General features: G+C 42.3%; 1 protein-coding gene across 1 annotated transcript in view; it reads right to left on the bottom strand.

Moving 5' to 3' along the window:
* The window catches only part of LOC103923193 (ras-related protein Rab-10-like), a 54,091-nt gene extending 36,946 nt beyond the window's left edge, over positions 1-17,145 (bottom strand). The window contains exon 1 of the mRNA XM_009331473.1: positions 17,085-17,145. Within this exon, the coding sequence (XP_009329748.1) occupies positions 17,085-17,145 (61 nt within the window). The remainder of the gene's footprint in view (positions 1-17,084) is intronic.
* Positions 17,146-18,229: the final 1,084 nt, after the last annotated feature.

The following is an 18,229-nucleotide window of genomic DNA, read 5'->3' as shown; positions in this document are numbered from 1 at the left end:
CGGATGCTGCTGTGGAGGGCCGGGCTGCGGGGGAGCGAGGCGAGGAGGTGCGCGGGACCCAAGTCGGCTTTTTAAGCCGGTTTTGAAGAATAAAGCATCTGTCTGCATTTTTTGCAGTCTGACTGAATGTTGCCGTCATTACGCCAGCCAAAAATCTGCGCGCGTGCTATAGAAAATACAAAACTGCTCAAGCTCTAAATTACTTAATTCCTATGATTGCTAAAATGATGAAAACTGAGACCAAAGTGGTTGACGTGAGGCCATGCCGTGCAGTAGGCCGATGCTGTGGCCTGCAGCAGTCCCAGGGCTGTCACCGCGGCCGGGCCTGTTGCGCTACTGCACCAGGACTCTGCTCAGCCACCCTCTCCAGCGCTACTGCACCAGGACTCTGCTCAGCCACCCTCTGCGCGCTGCGCCCGTCGCCACGCTGAACCGTGCAAGCGGGGGCACGTTAGGCCTCTTGCAGATCCTGTGCAGGCTTCCACACACTGCGCTTCAGCCGCTGCCCTGAATTAGGGCTATGCAATTATGTAAATATGTGCTTTTTTTCATGAAGTTTCATCAGCGGGAAGGAAAGAGGGAACTTTTCACAACCCCCATAACACTCCCCCCGTGAAGTGCAAAAATAAACAGTCTGGTTTCTCATTACTCCCTAACGTTGAAGACAGAGACGCAGGAAATAGGTTTTAAGAATTTCCTCTTTTTTGCTTTTGATTTGTTCTCATCTGACAGTCAAAGTGACTTGTACAAAAAAAAGTGTATCTACAGGGTAGACTTGCTGCATGTATGTCTGGATGTTTTTACCGGAATCCCATGTTGTCCAAATTATAAGGCCCTTGGCCATTTGCCGATGTGCACACTGAACTCATCCAGTGTCATAAATTTAGGAATGGGATACACTTTGAATTAAAAGTGCTAATAGACATTTACAAATATTTGTGACTATCTAGGTTTGTGATGACTCCCCACAGATTTTGACATTTTCAGCTTCAACCATTCAGGCAACTCCTCGGTCAATTCACGTATCACTGAACGGTAGATGTAACGTACTCACTTTTTGTGGAGGACAATTTACGACTCGGTTCCACCTAGCACAATTCGGGGCATCCTCTTATCAAAGGCCAAGTATTATTTCAGGCTTATTTCCCCATCACCCCACTCTGAACCACACGCCAACCTGCACCTCAACTTGCCAGTATCGGACTGGTTAGCCACAAACCTTTAGGGCTTTGTGGTAGGACATCTTCAAAGGGTGGCAGCAGCTTGTTTCTCGATTGGTGCAGTTGCCTTCACTGCTGGAAGAATGAGAATTTCTGCTCCAAGTTGGGAAATAATCAGGAACAAATGGCTGATAAAATCAACTACTGAGTTAGCTGGTCTTTTTAGGAGTGATCTCTGAGATGTGACTGTGTAAAAAAGCCAATACTGCCAAAGAAGGCATCAGTCAAAGTGTTTCCACTGGGAACAGGGAAATGCTGTGTGTTGGTAAGACTGAGTACATTCCTGAATGACGGTTGGTGGAAAAAGTTGACCCTACGGGACACTTTCAGCTGACACAATGATGAAAGCGTTTGGGGAGCCCTTCCTGTACAACAAAGCTGCAAGCGTGTGGCTTGCTTAGTTTAACAAAGGCTAGGAGGGAATATGATTACTGTCTATCAGGGATTGAACAATAAGGAGGTGGAAAAAGCTGCTTAAAGAGAAGGATAATAGAGTGAACAGATATACACTGAATATGGCCGAGCTAAAAATTGTGAGGTTTCTAATGATATTTCAGAAAATTCTTGCAACAGAGGTAATGGGAAGAAAAATCTTAATAAAGGCAGAACAAGATGAATTTTTAAGGGAGGTTGTAACCACCTGCAATAGGGAAGGACTGGACTTCATAAACCAGAACACTTCCTATGAGAAACATCCCCTGCCATCTCAGCAGCCCCATGAAGTTCTGCTTCCTCATGCAGAAATTTGAAGCTACCGTTGATTATCCCAAATCTGAGCGATGGCGGGGTGCTAGCATCTTGTGGTAGCTCATGGATCAGGCGTCTTCTGGTAGTTCTCATGGATCAGAGGTGACAATGTGTTGGGGGGGAATCTGTAATGCTTATGGATAATCGAACATTTGCAACAACGGACGGATGTCTCCAGCCAGCTGTGAATCAGTCCTGCTCTGGTCCCTCCATCGGTGCAGCTGCAGGAGCGAGGACAAGGCTGGTGCTCCGCCCTATAGATGGATGCTCTAGCATGGGTTTTGGCAGAGGCATGCATATGAGCAGCACGTTGGTTTACAGATGTACCATAAGACCTTGTCGTTGTTGTGGAGCTTTCTCCCCTTCTCTACTCTGAAGCTGTTCTTCACAAAATAGCTTTCTTCAAGTGAGGGCAACACTGCAGCTGCCTACAGCAGTTAGATTTAGGTGATAGCCTGGACTGATGGTGTTAGCAATGATGCTCCATCAGCTCAGTCTTTACCCTCTGTCATCTGTCAGGCCAACCAATTTAAATTAAAAGGCTTTCCATAGTATTTTGTACATTCGAGTGTTGATTTATGAGCAATGTGCAAGGCAGGATTCTAGCTAATTTCGTAACGGATCTCCAAATGCCCAGGGTTTCCGCTCCTATCAGTGAGTTACAGTATCACTTTCCTCATACTGCTATCCACAAGGGGACAGTCTTTCCATCTCTTACCACCGACTAAAACCATTTAAAAGTTCCCTCCTTGAAAAGCTATCATTCAATGAATTAAATTTAATTTTTCTTTAAAATAAATGTTTCATGCTGTATAAAAAGTTCCGGATCTTTGTAAACTATATGATGTTACTGTATTTATAGAGCTAATCATAAGTAAAGTTAGTTTAATGAAGCTAATGACTTGAAAATAATGATTGTGCGGCTACAAGACAATCAGTGCAAAGCACAAAAAAAAGTTTCCATGGTGCTCATTGAGATATCCTTGGAAAAGGATGTCTTTGCCTCTCATTCAGCTTTTTTGATTGCTCACTTCCATTTCTTTGACTCTATCGTTCAAATAATATGATAAATAGTGATAATAATGACATAATTTTTAATAGCATTTTGGTGGGAGACCTTTTTCACACAGAAAAATGACTAGAATTATTAGAATTTAATTTTATAAAATGTTAGGTTATTGCAACATCACATTCATTTTCATTGAATGCTTGTAAATTATTAGTGTTACTTTTATAGATATGACATTTTTGCTTCTTATCTGAAACATTCAGTTTAGGAATGACTGCTCAGTTTACTCTCGGCATACTGAAGGACTTTGGGCAAAGAAGATAACGCCATATTTTTCAATTCTCAAAATGCTCACACAAGTTTGGGGATTCACCTCCTAGTTTGCTTTAGTGTGGTGTATTACCCTGATCTCTCCTGATGAGTCAATGAATTTTTACAGCAGCTGACATTTCATACAGCCAAACCCCTGCAGAATGTGGGCTAACTCTTCACTGCAGTTACAGAAAGTACTGTAAATTACTCTGAATGCAGGAAGGAACCAGAGATATTCTTCAGCAGCGTATTTCATGCAAAACATCTAGCATAATCTTGTCACTAAGCCTGCTTTGGACATTCTTGCAAGCAACCATTATAAAAAAACCAGTTAAGGAGATGAACGTAACTATAAACCAAGGATGAAGAAACGGCAGCGTCCAAGTACAGCCCTGTTTCTGAAACATAATGGTACCTTTACAGATGCCACAGCCTCCTTAATGAAATAACGCTTTCAAAATATTGCAAAAGGTTCAATGTATTTCCATTTGAAATTATTTTGATGGAATACTAGAATACTAATGCAATTACAAATATTAGCAGCATGTTCATGCAAGTTTTCCTGAGCTGAAGGTATAAGCTAAAAACGGTAATGAGAAGAAAGAGCGAGGTTTAATTTGGATTTAAAATCCTCAGTACTAAGTCACCGCTCGTGTCAAGATTACTCACTGAATAGATTCTGTTACGTGACCGAAGTGAAACTCTTTGCTTTCATTAGTGTTAAGATAAAACCACTTCTGAGTGGACAAAAGTGAGGTAAATTACTCATGATAGGCAAAACAGGGTTCACTAATCCTTAAATGAAATTTCTGCGCCAACTGTAAAGTATTTTAGTTATTTAAGAGATGGGATTCACTGTTAAACTGGAATATAATTTTTAAGATTTCATCAGAGAACAGGGCACCTCTCTGAATCAGAATCACTCAAATGTGGGGTTACTGGTGAAAACTGTTGAGAAGTGATTGCGATGAGGTACCCATTGTTTATAGCTGCTGATGACCTGGTTCGGAGTTGTAGGGGCTTTTAATTTTATTTTCCTTAGTAATAGAAGTCATCATTACTTACTGGGTTAGCTTATTATCTTCAGTTGGAGTATCCCTTGATACTTCTGGATTCAAAGTCACGTCTCTGACCTACTGATAAGGAAGACGAACGTTAGCAGAACAAACAGAAGTAATCCAAGCCTTACATCGGGGTCCTGACCCCTTCAAAAACTTAGAACTGAGACCAATAAAGAGGCGAAACAAGTGTTGCCTCCAGCCCTGTCCCAACATCGTTGCTCTTGGACCCACAGAAGTTGTTAGCTATGAATATTTAGTAATTTGCTAGTAAAATTGTCACTCAGCAACTTTAAGAACACTTTTTAAATATCAGAAATGTTAGAGATCCCGTATCAGTAAAGGTAGTCTTTCTTCCACAGCTCCTTTTGCAAAGTATGATTTTTTTTCTGAATCTGGAGCAGCAGAAGGATTAGCTGTTTTAAGAGACCACGCTGACTGCCATCTGTATAGTTAATAAAATCCTGATTACACCTGAAGTTGTCTCAGAAAAATTCACAACATTTATTGCAGGGTCACAAATGTTGTTTTTTCCCTTAGCTTGAGCCTGCCTCATCTCTATTACTGAAATACCAGTACATTGTAAATGAAAACTGCAATTTCTGGAGAACCAAACTTTTGACCAGTTCTAGTATCTGAGCGATCTACTGCTCTCAGTCACTCACTGGCAGCCTTGCTCACTGAACAGCCGGAGAAGTATGAGCTTTAAATACATACGCTCCTCCCAGAGTCGCTTTGACTTCCCCGTTACTCAAAACTGTGCTTTCTTTGGGTCGCTGCTTAATTATCTGGTCAAGATTTTCAAAATCGTTATTCAGTGTTACATTTCTAAATTAATATACAGGAACTTAAAAAGTTGTCTAGCTGCACGAATGCTAAATGGAAACTGCTGGACCCTCAGAAATTTAGTAATTAATTTTGTTGCCTACATACAGCTTTAGAAAATAAGATATTAGAAGCTAATTCTTTAAAAGACGCGTTTACCCTCCAGCTATTTTTGTAAAGATTACTCTAATGTGTTTTTATCAGATAGAGATGTTTGAAATATTCTGTGTGCTAGGTTGCCAGTAGTTACCTGTGTGGAGGGGAGCAACAAGATGACGTCTTTGGGCAGGCGGTTACTGACCATGGGGAGTGAACTCTTGCAGCAGACGCTGCGCAGCCCGGGTGATCACCTCCAGCTGCATGCTCGGGAATTTCCGCACCGCTCAGAAGTGTTTCAGGTGTCTCAAGCACTACATGTATCTCTTATTTATATTATATTTGCATTTTTTGCCATTCAAAAGCCATCAGACTGCACATAAAAACAAAAAATGATGAGAGCGTAGTCTAAGGTGCCTCCCGCCTAAGCGGACAGTTGCTCGGGGAGAAGAGGAAACTAGGTTTGATATGACTCATCAAGACTAGGTTTTCACCTCTGTGTGCTTACTAAAAAAACATTTATCCCAGTCTTTCTGGGCATTGACATCGTGCCACTTGTCTGTAATTTCGCAATTTCACTCTTAGCCTTTTTTTGGCTATATGCTTTGCCCATCTGCAGGATGCGAGTTAGCAGCTTCTGTTTTTTCTCGGTTTCCAGGAAGTTTGTCAGGTTGTCCCTCCTATGGCCTGCAGTCTCTTCTCTAAATTTAATAAAAAATAAGTGTTTTGTTACAAATTACCGAATAAGCATTTTGTGACTCTCCAACAAAAGTTGAAACATTTTGTAGTAAGAATAGGATTCATTGGGAACAACCAGACCTTAAAAATTACATGGGTGTTAGTTTGGTGGGAGAAAACATCTTTTTAGAAGAAAATGCTGAAATGATTTTTTTGATGCAGGGTTTTTTTGTGTATTTCCAGGATTATATTCATCTTGAAAATTATTATTCGAATAAGTAAGCTACTGTAAAAGAAAACTGAAAGACAATTATTTAACTATTACTGGTAAAACTGTGTGTTACCATGATAAATAGAGAAAAAAGGGAATAAGGTTTTAACGGAACATGTATGGGAATATCATAGTGCTGATTCTTTATTATACCAATTTTATTAGATGGTTAAATAAATTATATTGGCTCAAAACTAGGTCAGGCACTATATGCCTAGCAGAAACATGGCTGCAAAACTTTAGAAAATATTATTTATTTTGAAGGCAAGTGAATCTGAGTAGATAAAACAGTTCAATGCAGGGAATTCAGGCTGGCTCTGCAAAAGGCGTGCAGCGCACACTGATATTATTTCCTTCGTGTTGAGAATGTGCTCAGCTCAACAAGAAAAAATAAACAAACACTTCTCGGGATTTAGATAGTTTACGGGCTGAAAGCCAGAGACAAGGGGCCATGGTATATAGGAGACACACCCCCAGTGTGTGTACGTACACTGCACGTGTGGAAGAGTGGTGCAGGTCAGCGCCAAGCAAAGCATCCAGGCACGCAGCAGCGGGAGGGGTGCTGGGGAGAGGAGAGCTCAGGGGAGCAGGAGGCAGTGAGGGCTGTTTGCCCTGGGTTAGTTCAGAGGGACCGGCAAGCGTTATTAAAGAATCCATGTGCCAGTAACGTGCCTCTTTGGCCGTAGTGAAAGCAGTGATTATTTTAAGAAAGATTTGGTAGGTCAGTGGCTGGAGAAGGGAGAATATTTTGTGCAGAAAGTACTGCTAGCGGTGGTGGGAAGGGCTGCAAGAATGGGGCAGGTGAGAGACGCCGACCGGTTCTGTCATGGCAAAGTCAAGAAGTCGAGGCTGATAAACTGGGGAAAACGAAGTCTGAATATGTTCAAAAGAGGCAGCACGATGGTCACAGTAACAGGTAATGTCAGCTGATGGAAGAGAAGCAGGATGAATAAACGAAAGATAGGAGGATTTCTGTAACCAGAGTGAGAGACAATTGAGGCAGAGAGAAATACTTTAGTTACAAAGACAACTAGGAATGATTGATTCTGAGACGTTACAGAGAAAGAAATAACATTGCTTATTTCTCAGGTATATGGATAGTATGAGAAGACTGATGTACAAAAGGGAGAGGCACCCAATAATTCGCACAACCCCACCTTTTCAGTGGCTTCCTGGTCTTCTTCTCTCGTCCCTCCCTCTCCTCGTTCCTTCTTTGTCTGCCTTGGCTTCTCCTGCCCCGGTAAAGGTACTACATCATAGGATTTAAAAAGGTATTACATTTATAGCATCGGCAGACACAGGAAAAAAAAAAAGGAAAAAAAGTCAAGTTTTATATATTCCTTACACTAATCAAGACATTTGTCTCTCTACAGAGATTTTTTATGGCCTCAGGTTGCTCTAGTTAGGCTTCATGGACATTTCAAAACACAAAGTTAGCTTAAGGTATAGTACGAGTCATCTGTAGCCATGGGAAGCCCTTGGACTCAGACATCTACAGCAGAATTCAGTTTATTTTCTAGTAGAGTTTATGCTGATGTGTGTGTATTATAAAAGATAATTTAGGGCTAAAATTATGCTTTATTTTGGTTCGCACGTTGCAAGTTACCTCCTATGTTTACCTCCCGTATCTCCTGAAGTGAAGGCATCCTGGTCAACAGCATCACTGCCTATCTTCTGGTTTGCTCCCTGTTTTCTTAGCCAAGTGTCGTATGTCTGACTTCCAGACATCGCTATCCATGAGAAGCAAAATCTGAAAGTGCCCTTACTTATGCACCTGGAAACAGCAGCCATCTAATCGCCTACCCTGTTCTCTCCTTGTGGAAAACAGGTCTGCAGGGGACTTTGCCACAGGAATCCATATTATTTGGGGGGGGAAAAAAAAAAAGGGAAACATCGCAACATCACAAAAAGAACCCTGGAATAGGAAGAGAAGGTGGAAATATAAGTTATCATCAAGTTGTAAGGACTAGGAGGGGGATACTAAGTACATGTGCCTATTCTGATTTTTCTTAGCACCTGTAGTGTCAGGAGCAGTGTAGACTGAGGGGGCTGATTGATCTCCAAATCATGGGAACAGGGAGCAGAAAATCAGAGCAGATGTAGAGGTGAGGGACTGAATTCATCCTCACAGGGGCCTGTAGGCACAGTTTATGGGAATTATTTCCTATAGCATGTTTAGAAGATCAAAATGGAGTATGTGGCTTAGAGAGGTCACATACCAAAGGCCAAGCAGCCATGACAGACAGCTTTGATGGGAAGCTTTTACATACTCTTCACACTGCTTTTTTCTCTAATAATGGAAACAAAGAGGAAACCATGCAAGCAGTCTGCTTATAGACGAGCCTGAGAACACACAGGCTACATCTGTATCACCTTTAGTAGAAATACCCATATTTCAGTTCAAGTTCACCAAGCAAAGCTGCTGGAGGGGTAAACTAGCAAAGATGCTCCACCTACCCTGTAGGCATTAGCTTATCTCCAGTAACTTGGATTTTGGCAGGAGTGAAACCAAACTTACCTGCTTCCTCCCGTCTCCATGTGTCCTGATGCAGCCGGTCCTGCTAGCTCCCATGCCAGATGCTCCTCTTCCTCAGCTGGACTTGCCACTCCAGCCCCGAGGTGGCTGTCATCCCCTCACAGGCAGAGTCGAGGACACAACCCTGCTGCCTGCGGTGGAGCCTTGTTTCGAGGAGAGACACCAGTATCTGCTGGTGGCGGTGTTTAATCCTCGGAGTCTTGATTAGCAAACTGTACGGCAGCTGGCAGCTCCCCAGAAAGGTCAGCTTTCCAGAGCAGGACTCTTCTTCTGCACCCAAGAGCACCCAACTACCCCCAAACCCTACCCAAAGGGCAACATGAGCATCCATCCTCTTGTTTTTCATCAGGAACAAGTGATGCTGGCAGGGAGGTCCTGGTGAGGAACCCTCACGTTTGGACTGTACCGCGCCGCTGTGAAATCGCCTGGTTCCTCTGACCTTCAGATCTGCTGGACCCATCTGCAGTCCCTGTTGGTCATGGGGTGCAAAGCTGGGATTGGGCTGGGGGCCCTCAGAGCTGGGGGCTTGGTGGGCCCCTTTTATAAAGGCTCTTACAATTTGAACTCTCTGTCTCAAATTGCCCTCGTGGTCTTGGTTAGTGCAGGTTATCTGAATGACTGTCCGGAGCAGGGAATAGTTTTTAAATTATTTTTCGGTGACTGTTTTCTGATTTAATGGAGGTTGCTGGTTTTATACTTCTTTTCACCAGTCTGACTGTATTTTCCTAAATATCAAAAGCATGCAGAGTTGTGTATAGACCTTTTTTATGTATCATATAGATCTATTTAAGTGAATAAATAAATAAACACTGCCACAATGGCATATGAGTGAAAGATTGTGTCGATGCTATTAGGAATAGAAATATTTTGGAAGTACCACTATCAAATCATCTGTGAAAATGCCGTATAGGCACATGCATACACAACACCCACAGACAACATTCTTTCCTTCAGATAAATGTCAAAAATACAGACGTCTGTTTTCATTTAAGTACCTGACATATTCTTCAAATCCACACTGTGCTTGGCAGATACCAGAGCATCTTCCATTAATCCTTAGAAGATTTAAATAGCATTTTATTTATATTTGGCATTCTGAAAGCACAAAAGAGAACAGTAAGAATATTCGATGCCTAGATCTTACAGGCTTCTTCCTAGAAAAGACTGCTACAAGAATAAAGCTAAATTGGTAGTAGCTTAATCTGTTGTAGGTAATATAATTTATGTTGCTATGTATCACGTTAACGACTCTAAAACAATGTGCACATTATATTTTTTTCATTTGCAATTTGGGATTCTCAGAATAAGAGATGCAGAGACAAGGATAACCCATGTTTTCCATAAGAGATTCATAGAAACTGAAAAATAAGGTCTTTTAATAGTTCATTATAACTGTTTTTCTTGGCTTAAGTGTAGGCTTTAAAAAATGGTGCTCATTGTTTTGCTTGTAGTTCTTTCATGCATGGACAATCATGCTGATGATGCATTTACTTCAAGTGAATTTTCCAATTGAAAAAGTGCTCTTGAGTAGTTTAAGTACTATGAATCACCAAAAACTCATCTAAGTCCCATAAAAGCACTGGCTGCAGAAAGCAGCCCTGGAAAGAAGACATATTGGGGTTGTACTGCATGATTCAGCTAAACAGAAATATATTTTGTCAACACAGAAGAAGTTGAAGAACCTGAGAGTTCTGTAAAAATGAAATTATAATCTGCTAGAAAGACAGAAATTAACTCTGCTGCAAGCCCCCAGTTATATCCTTCAGTTGTTCCTCACTGGCCTGAAACAGAGATTCTAGACGTGAGAACTTCAGCCCTTGAAACACAGGATTTTTGTGAGAGATATTTTGTTCCTCATCTCTTTCTCTACTTTTTATTTTGCTATTCCCTGCCTTCCTTCCTAGTTTCCCTTGTCTGACTGTTGGAAGCTATCTTTTCCCTGTTATCATTGCCTGCACCATTTGGACAACTAGTGTTTCTCAGACAATGTCTTGTTTGTATGAACAAATGCAATCTATTTATTTCTTATGTAATAATATTTCCACTGAAACAACTTTGAGTCATAAGTATTTGTCAGGGAGACATTAGTGATTTTTAAGTTATTATTCAGTTCTTATGTAGTTTTTATTTAAGTCTACCTTTGAAAGCAGATAAAACTATTCAGTAAATCACAGTATTCAAGCTTTTCAAAATTGTAAAACGTTTAATAATAATTTCAAATTGTTAAGCTATTGCCTTAGAATTTTTTTAATTTATGATATAACTTAAGGTTACAAGTTTTTAAAAGTAATTTAAATATGCTGAGAGTTTAAAAAATTTTAATGTAGTTTTCTGTATCTTGGATAGCCACGTATTGCCTCAAGTGAGGAATGCAAGTGTAAGGGGTTTCCTTGCGTTTGGACTTTCTGACAGGATCAAAGGCCTTGGGGTCCGGATCCGGTCACAGACTGCTGAGCCCGTGTGGTGCTCCAGTAAGTGCTGAGAGGGTCGCTGTAGTGACGGCATCTTTTCTGCTTGCAGTCACATATGCAGCTGTAGGTTAGTTGGTGCTGGAGCTTCCAACTTGCCCTGGTGAAAGAAAATAATTTTGCCCACATGCATTCACAGAAAACTTTCATTTTGATTGCTTTTCCAAGATAATTTGGATACAGGTTAAGATGTTTAACATGAGCTAGGGGAACTTGCACGAGTGGTCTGGGTGCCAGAGACAGGGAGCACAGCCAAGCCCTGGCCATCAGCACTGGCAGGCTGCCGTGGCCCTTCCCCGAGTGATCTGGGGTGATTGTCTCTGGGACAAACTTGTTTTTTTTTTATAAAATGAAATCATGCATCTACAAAACACGAGGGTTTGTTCCTTCTATGTCATCACCCCTGGCACCCATTGACACGAAGCATCTTGTCCCTGCCATCAGTTTGGTTACCTCTCCTTGGGAATCTGGAGTAAGAGTGCCTGAAATGTGCTTTTAGGGTGGAAGATACCTGAGGAAATTTAATGGTTTATCCCATGTTTTATTTTTTAGTGACATCATTGATTCACAAGCCAGTTAGCCTTACTTTGGGGATAAGCATTCTCCTGCTGTTCTTTGAAATAAAACACTTTGTGAAGGTGAAATGTAATTAAGCCGTTCACACCCTCTGATGAGCTGTTAAAACAGTAACTGTAGAACAAGCAGGAATAAAGAAATAGTCTTTTGGCCTCTACAACTTCCTAGGCAACATGGATGATCTCTTCCCCTCTAAAAAAAAGTAAAAAAATCTTGGGAGAGGTGTGGAGGGGAAGGAAGCTATATGAACATGAATGTTTAGTGCCCACTGAAGAGAGATGTACCAGAGGATGCATTTGTACCACAAAGTTATGACATGGTCAGTGCTCACTTCTAACTCAACCTAATCCTCTTGAAGACATGCCTCCCTCTGCTCTGTTTTAAATCAAGAACATTTTCTTTGATTTACAGTTAAAACAAATCAAACTTCCATCCAGGTACACACACACACAAAGGTGAAAGAGCGATTGGGCACATCATTTGAAATACTGATCAAGCAATTGAATGTCATTTGGAGAGACGGTAAAAAAATGAGAAAGGCCCACGTGCCTTGTTTAGTGAAACAGACCCCTGCAGCAGGACACACAGGTTGTACACTTGCATGACAAACTCACTTCCCCTTCCAACAGAAAGCAAATAATAAATTTTGCATTTCTAAAATATGTCTGTTCGCACTTTGCCCGGAAACTTCTTATATTGCCACAGAACAATCCAACAGTGTCAAACTGGAGCTTTCTCAGGGAACACCATTCTGCTCAATGTTATTTTTGTTAACCTTCTCCGGTTATTTGTACACCAGAAATTTTGAAGTCACTGTTAGGACTTTTTAAAGGCGTATGGCCGAGGGAGCTGATGATGTGCTGCCCGGTCACATGCACAGCTCCCATTTTCCCCATACGCTACTCTGTACAACTCTGCTTACCCTGTTTTCACAGCTGCCTCATCCATCATCTCCCACACCCTTCCTGGGGTTTCCACCTTGCTTATCTCTCCAACATTGTGCTTCCCGAGGCGTAGGCAGGACCTGGTGTAATGGGAGGACCGAAGAGGTGAGAGAAGCCAGGATGGGGGACAGGGGGGCTGGTGAGTTGTTCGAGAGAAAATTGAAGCAGACTCTGAAACTCAACTCTTCTGTCCTTTACAGACTACAATTGTTTGTGCTATACTGGGGGCATGACTTTTCTTAAATCAAAATCCCAGAAGTGACCTGCCTCAAAGACGACTTTGTTGCAATTTGGAGTTTGTGGTTGTTTAGGCTGAGGAACAAAATTACTTCAGACTACTGCAGGCTGTGGCTAACCAAAGCAGAGCTGACAAGTCGACGGTGGTGCTGTGGTTGTGGAGACTGAGGCAACCTCAGTGGCTGTAGTTTATGCACAAGTGTGTGCATCGGTATTTTCTCTGAAATAAGGATAGTTAGCACTGAGGGAGTGCTCCAAAGCTCTTCTGGAGCCATTGATCACGCACATTACAAAGCACATAGGAGCGTGTCAGCTTAAAAGAGTGCTGCTTGATGACCGGTGGAGTTGACCAAATCTCACCTTCCAAAGAAGCTAGAGATGAAAACAAGTAACGAAATGTGTGGCAGATAAGTTAAATGGGATAAGCCTGGAAAATGATAAACCTCATGCTTATCTTTAGAAAGCAGGGAAAGGAAGAGCCGGAGACTTATGGAACAAATAATCAAACTAGCTGCAAGGACAAATTGGACTTGTCAAGTACAAATTGTATTAAACCAGCGTAATTTCCTTCTATGACAGGATAACAGGCCTTGTGGATTAGGGAAGAAGGAATAGAGTGCATAAATCATGGCTTTGGGGAGACTCTTGTCACCGCTACGTGTGGAATCCCCATGAGCAAGTAAGGGAAATACAGTCTAGATAAGTCAGTCCAAAACCATTTTGAAGACTAAAGGGAATAATTAGTAGGTCGCTGTCACACTGGAGCATGTTTCAAGGGGGAATGTCCCAGAGGTCTGTCATGGACCTGGTAATACTGAGTGCTGAATATTCCTTCAGAGTAAATTCCAGTAACAGCACTGCTGATGAAATAAAGAGCATATTTGTTAAATTTGCAGAAGACACCAAGCTGAGAGAGCTGCAAACACTTTGAAAGGCAGAATTAGAATCCAGACTTTACCCGATATCTTGGAGAAGGTGATGAGAACAAAATACTGTGCAAGTTCATAAGGAAAAACCCTACACTCAGCAAGCAAAATCTGCACGCCAAAACCCACAAAACTGGGAATAGCTGAAAAGGCATAAAAGTCATGGAGAAGATCTGGAAGTTATAGTGAGTGTGAGTTAATGATATGGCAAAAAGGTAAACATTGTACTGGGCTGTATAAAAAAACGTATTTTGTCTGCAACGTACGTGAAGTTTTCTTCCTCTCCTCAGTGCGAGTGTGGGGTTCAGCTGGAGAACAGTGTCCAGTTTTGAACACTTGGAGCACTTAAAGAAAGATGCAGGTGAGGTAAGGTGGATCTGGCCATTTTCTTTATTCTCCTCTAGACTCTTTGGCAAGATTAAAGGAACCCGGCTTGCTTGATCTAAAGAAGAGAGAAATTAAAGCAGACATATTAACCATCTTCAGAAACATAAATAGCAAAGAGGGCAGGAATAACCTCAAAGAGGACAACAATAACCTGTCAACAAACAGAAAGGAGTCTACACTGCATTAGGAGAGATTTAGTTTAGATATTGGGAAATGTCTGAGAGCAAGAACAACAAGGCACTATTACGGGTTATGTAGGCAGATGTTGGCATCTTCATTGTTAGAGTTAGGATATGGTTAGCAAACATTGGTCAGGAAAGATTAGGTATAACTGATGAGTGGATAGATGGTCTTTCCAAGTCCCTTCCTGTTTACGATGACTCTATGTATGTGTTGGATTAAATATCAGTGTAATAAAAGAACCTCAAAACAGTCTTCAGCCACTGGATATAGGATTTCAGTATCAAAACATCAGTGTTGTAATTTCCTGTCCTCAGCAAAGTAGAGCGGGAACTGGCCCTTTGCATAGGCAGTGTAGGCATCTGGTTAAACTATCACATCACCGAGTCCAGCAAAACAGCACAGTCCTGCTCTCTGTGCTGCTAACTCCAGAGCCCAGAAAGCCGGGCTGGAGAGGGCAAGGTAGCCAGACTGAGCTTGTGCTGGGGTGAAGGACCCTTCCCAGGACATCATCTCTATCCTTTGGAAGAAGAGGGAGTGTCAATACCTTGGCTCCAGTTCAGCACTGTCCTTTTCTTTCCTTTTACTTTTCCTGAGGCAGGAGTAGAAATATGCTTGCATGTTGCTCACCCTGTTGAGAAGCCCGTGCCAGCTTTGCAGAAGAGGGAGATACCATTCCCAAAAACTTTCACTCTGACTTTCTCAACAGCCAGATTTTTAGCAATTCTTTGGCTAAAGTCACCTTTGTCTGGGGAATACAGACATCTCAGAAGAGAATTGTAGGATGTATGAAGTCCTTCCTTGTGATCATGTGTTATAAGTCAACTGGATTGTGAATTGAAGGTAACTGGATGCACTGACATAATGAGCTAAAGACCCATGTGACAATTAATAATTCTATCTAAATAAAGTTCTAATTCAATATTTTTGGTAATGTAACACTAAATGTAATAGAAGAGAAGAATGTCTTCTTTCTCAGCTTTTCACAGACGAGTTAGACTAACCCTGCAAACTCCTGCCTGCATGCTTAGCCTGACTTCAGCAGGGCTGTTGGCAAGTACGTGAATTTAAGCAGATGGACAGGCATGGATTTACAAGAGGCACTAGCTGGTGTCAGTACAGTAAAACCAACACATTCTTGTACCACGTGATGTCCCAACAGTCATATAACTGTACAGTCCCTTTGCAGTCCCCCATTTTGATCGGTTGCAGGTATGCAGAGGTGCAAGTCTTTGTAAGTACAGTAAACTTCTTTCTTGAAGTCTAGGATCACTGAGCGGTGAGCACCTCTTGTCGTTATAAGTGGAGGCTTTTCAACAGAGTTCCCGCCTGTCTTCTGGAGCCAGAAACATGGTAAATGTAATGCAATAATATGGGACTCCTCAAGACAGAGCTATCACAGCAAGGGCTAAAAAAGCAGCTGAACCTTCGTGGTTCCACTGGGCCCCTGGTGGAATCACAAGACAAAAAGTTCAAAGCCCAAATTGATTTTAGATTTTTGAAGGACCTATTTGGTGATTAAAGATTTCAGGTTTTCACAAAAGCTTTCAATAATCTTTCTAACATCAAAACTCTCTCAGAAAGATGGATGTATAATGGATCAATAAGAGGAATGATTTTTGCATTGCCAACCTGTTCTTTGCAGTCACATGTTAAAGATGAAGTGGAGATATTTTCTGTCAATCCACGGCTTTTGAGAAATTACTTAGCCTCCACTGAGTCACTTTTCTTTGCTGCTATCCTATCATTATTAATTATATATAAATAATATAGATGCTTCTCTCACACAAAAAGGAACCACAATAGCATGTTAAGGCTCTCCAGGCTTCAGTTCCAATCTTCTGTCACTTTCTGTGCTGTGTAAATAAATTCTGCTCCCCGTAAAGGCAAGGTTGAACACATACAGGTGGCAAATCAAAAATGGTCTGAGGTGCACACTTCTGGCTCTTGGACAGCATTTCAGCAGGCACAGATCTGCAGCCCACACTGAATGGCATGTGCTAAATTCCTAATCATGTTGTAGCTGTGATGGTCTACAGACATGACAGACACAGACTGCAGGAAGAAATGATGCCTTTTTTTTTTCTCTGGGAGCAACTGATATAGCTGGAAAAATAGCCAAGTTTTCAGGCACAAATTTCTCTGCAGATAGAGAAAGCTAGAAAACTTGTCTGTGTTTTTACAGCCGAATCAGCGGGTCTAACCAAAGACATCATCTCTCCTGACAGATTTGCCTCATGGCAGCCTGGACAGCAGGGCTCGTCAGTGCTTGCTGGTGGTGAGTGCCTGGGCTGCGCCGGCGCCTGCTGTGGGCGACTCCATGGGGACTGCGGTCCCCCGGACACGGTGGGAGAGGGACAGGGCAGGGAGGTGGCAGCAGGAGGTGAGAGAGGAGAGGAGAGGAGAGGAGAGGAGAGGAGAGGAGAGGAGAGGAAAAAACCTCACCATTTGCAAAGCCCACCTCTACTCTGCAAATCCCCATCAGGCTTTAATTTCCCCTCAGCCCTCAGGCACCCCAGCTTTGCCCCTAGTTTGGACAACGTCCCTGCCATCTTTATCCAACCAGCCTTCAGCCCCATTGCTCTTCTTCCATCTTTCCAGCAAGCCCACTCACCACCCCAGCAGCAGCGGTCGCCCAGCAGCCGCCGGCTCCGTGGGTACCCATTAGCAGCCATCGCTTGCCACAGACGCCAAAGATGAAAAAGGAGAAACGCCACAGCTCTTCACTGAGCGCAAGTTCAAAGCTCTTCTTTCCAGGGAAACGCTTAATGAATCAAAGTCTCAAACAGAAGAAATTATAGCAGAATAAATCATATCACTGCAAGATTGGTTCAAAAGTGCTAAGAGAGGCAACACAAAACATGAACATTCCTTCTTAACACTAAAATAAGGGATTTAATATTACAAAAGGAGTCTAAGGAACTATGTTTTAAAAGGGCAAAGGTTTTAAGTCACCTGCTACTTTTGCAGGCTTGGTGACTTCACCTTCTGAACAGTTAGCTCAAGTCCAGAAGTACTTCAGGTCCTGCATTAACTAGACTGTATTTCCACAAAATATGGCCTAAGTACCCTTTTTTTGACATCCTTTATATATTTACTTAGACTTGAAGTTGTGCTAAATGTGGAACTGCGAGATTTTTAAATGCTGAGTCAAGCTCATAATGAGGAAAATAACAGAGGTCATAAGAGGAAGAGTCCTTTCTGTAGTTCCTTTGCAGTAAAACCACTTATGGTAAAGACTGGGGGTAAATGGTAAAGAGAATATAGAACTGCTGTTTTGTGGTGTGGCTGTATGGGGGACGATGCAGCTGGTGCATACAGAGACCCTGTTTCACCCTGGAGCTGCTTCCACCTCTGCCTTTCCCTGTATGCTGGTCTGGGGTCATGGTGCCTGTACAAAAGCATCGATTTCTACAGCAAGCTGGTGTCCAGGGAGTGAGGCGTTTCACAAGGCGGTGCTGGTGCTCCAGCAGCCGTACGCCCTGGGGACTGATCTTGTGGAGCAAAAAGAGTCATCCTGTGCCCAGAGAAAGGGCTTTGCCTTGCACACACCAGCTCAGCACCATAGCTGGTGCCTAGGTCCTTTTATTCAGGAAGCCAAAGCAATATTGCCCTCCACTGGTCCTGAAACTAGTTTAGCTGCTAATGTGAGTTGGACAGAATCGTTGTCAGTACCATCAGGGGCACTTTGAAACCAAGACTCGGATTCCTGAGACGTGTTGGTGTTGTTCCATCTGTACTAGGATCTCTTGCTTTTCA

This window comes from Pygoscelis adeliae, unplaced genomic scaffold (assembly GCF_000699105.1).
Source record: "Pygoscelis adeliae isolate BGI_AS28 unplaced genomic scaffold, ASM69910v1 Scaffold108, whole genome shotgun sequence".
NCBI lineage: Eukaryota > Metazoa > Chordata > Aves > Sphenisciformes > Spheniscidae > Pygoscelis > Pygoscelis adeliae.
The sequence above is the reverse complement of the archived record's forward strand: the minus strand, read 5'-3'. Positions and strand labels throughout refer to the sequence as shown.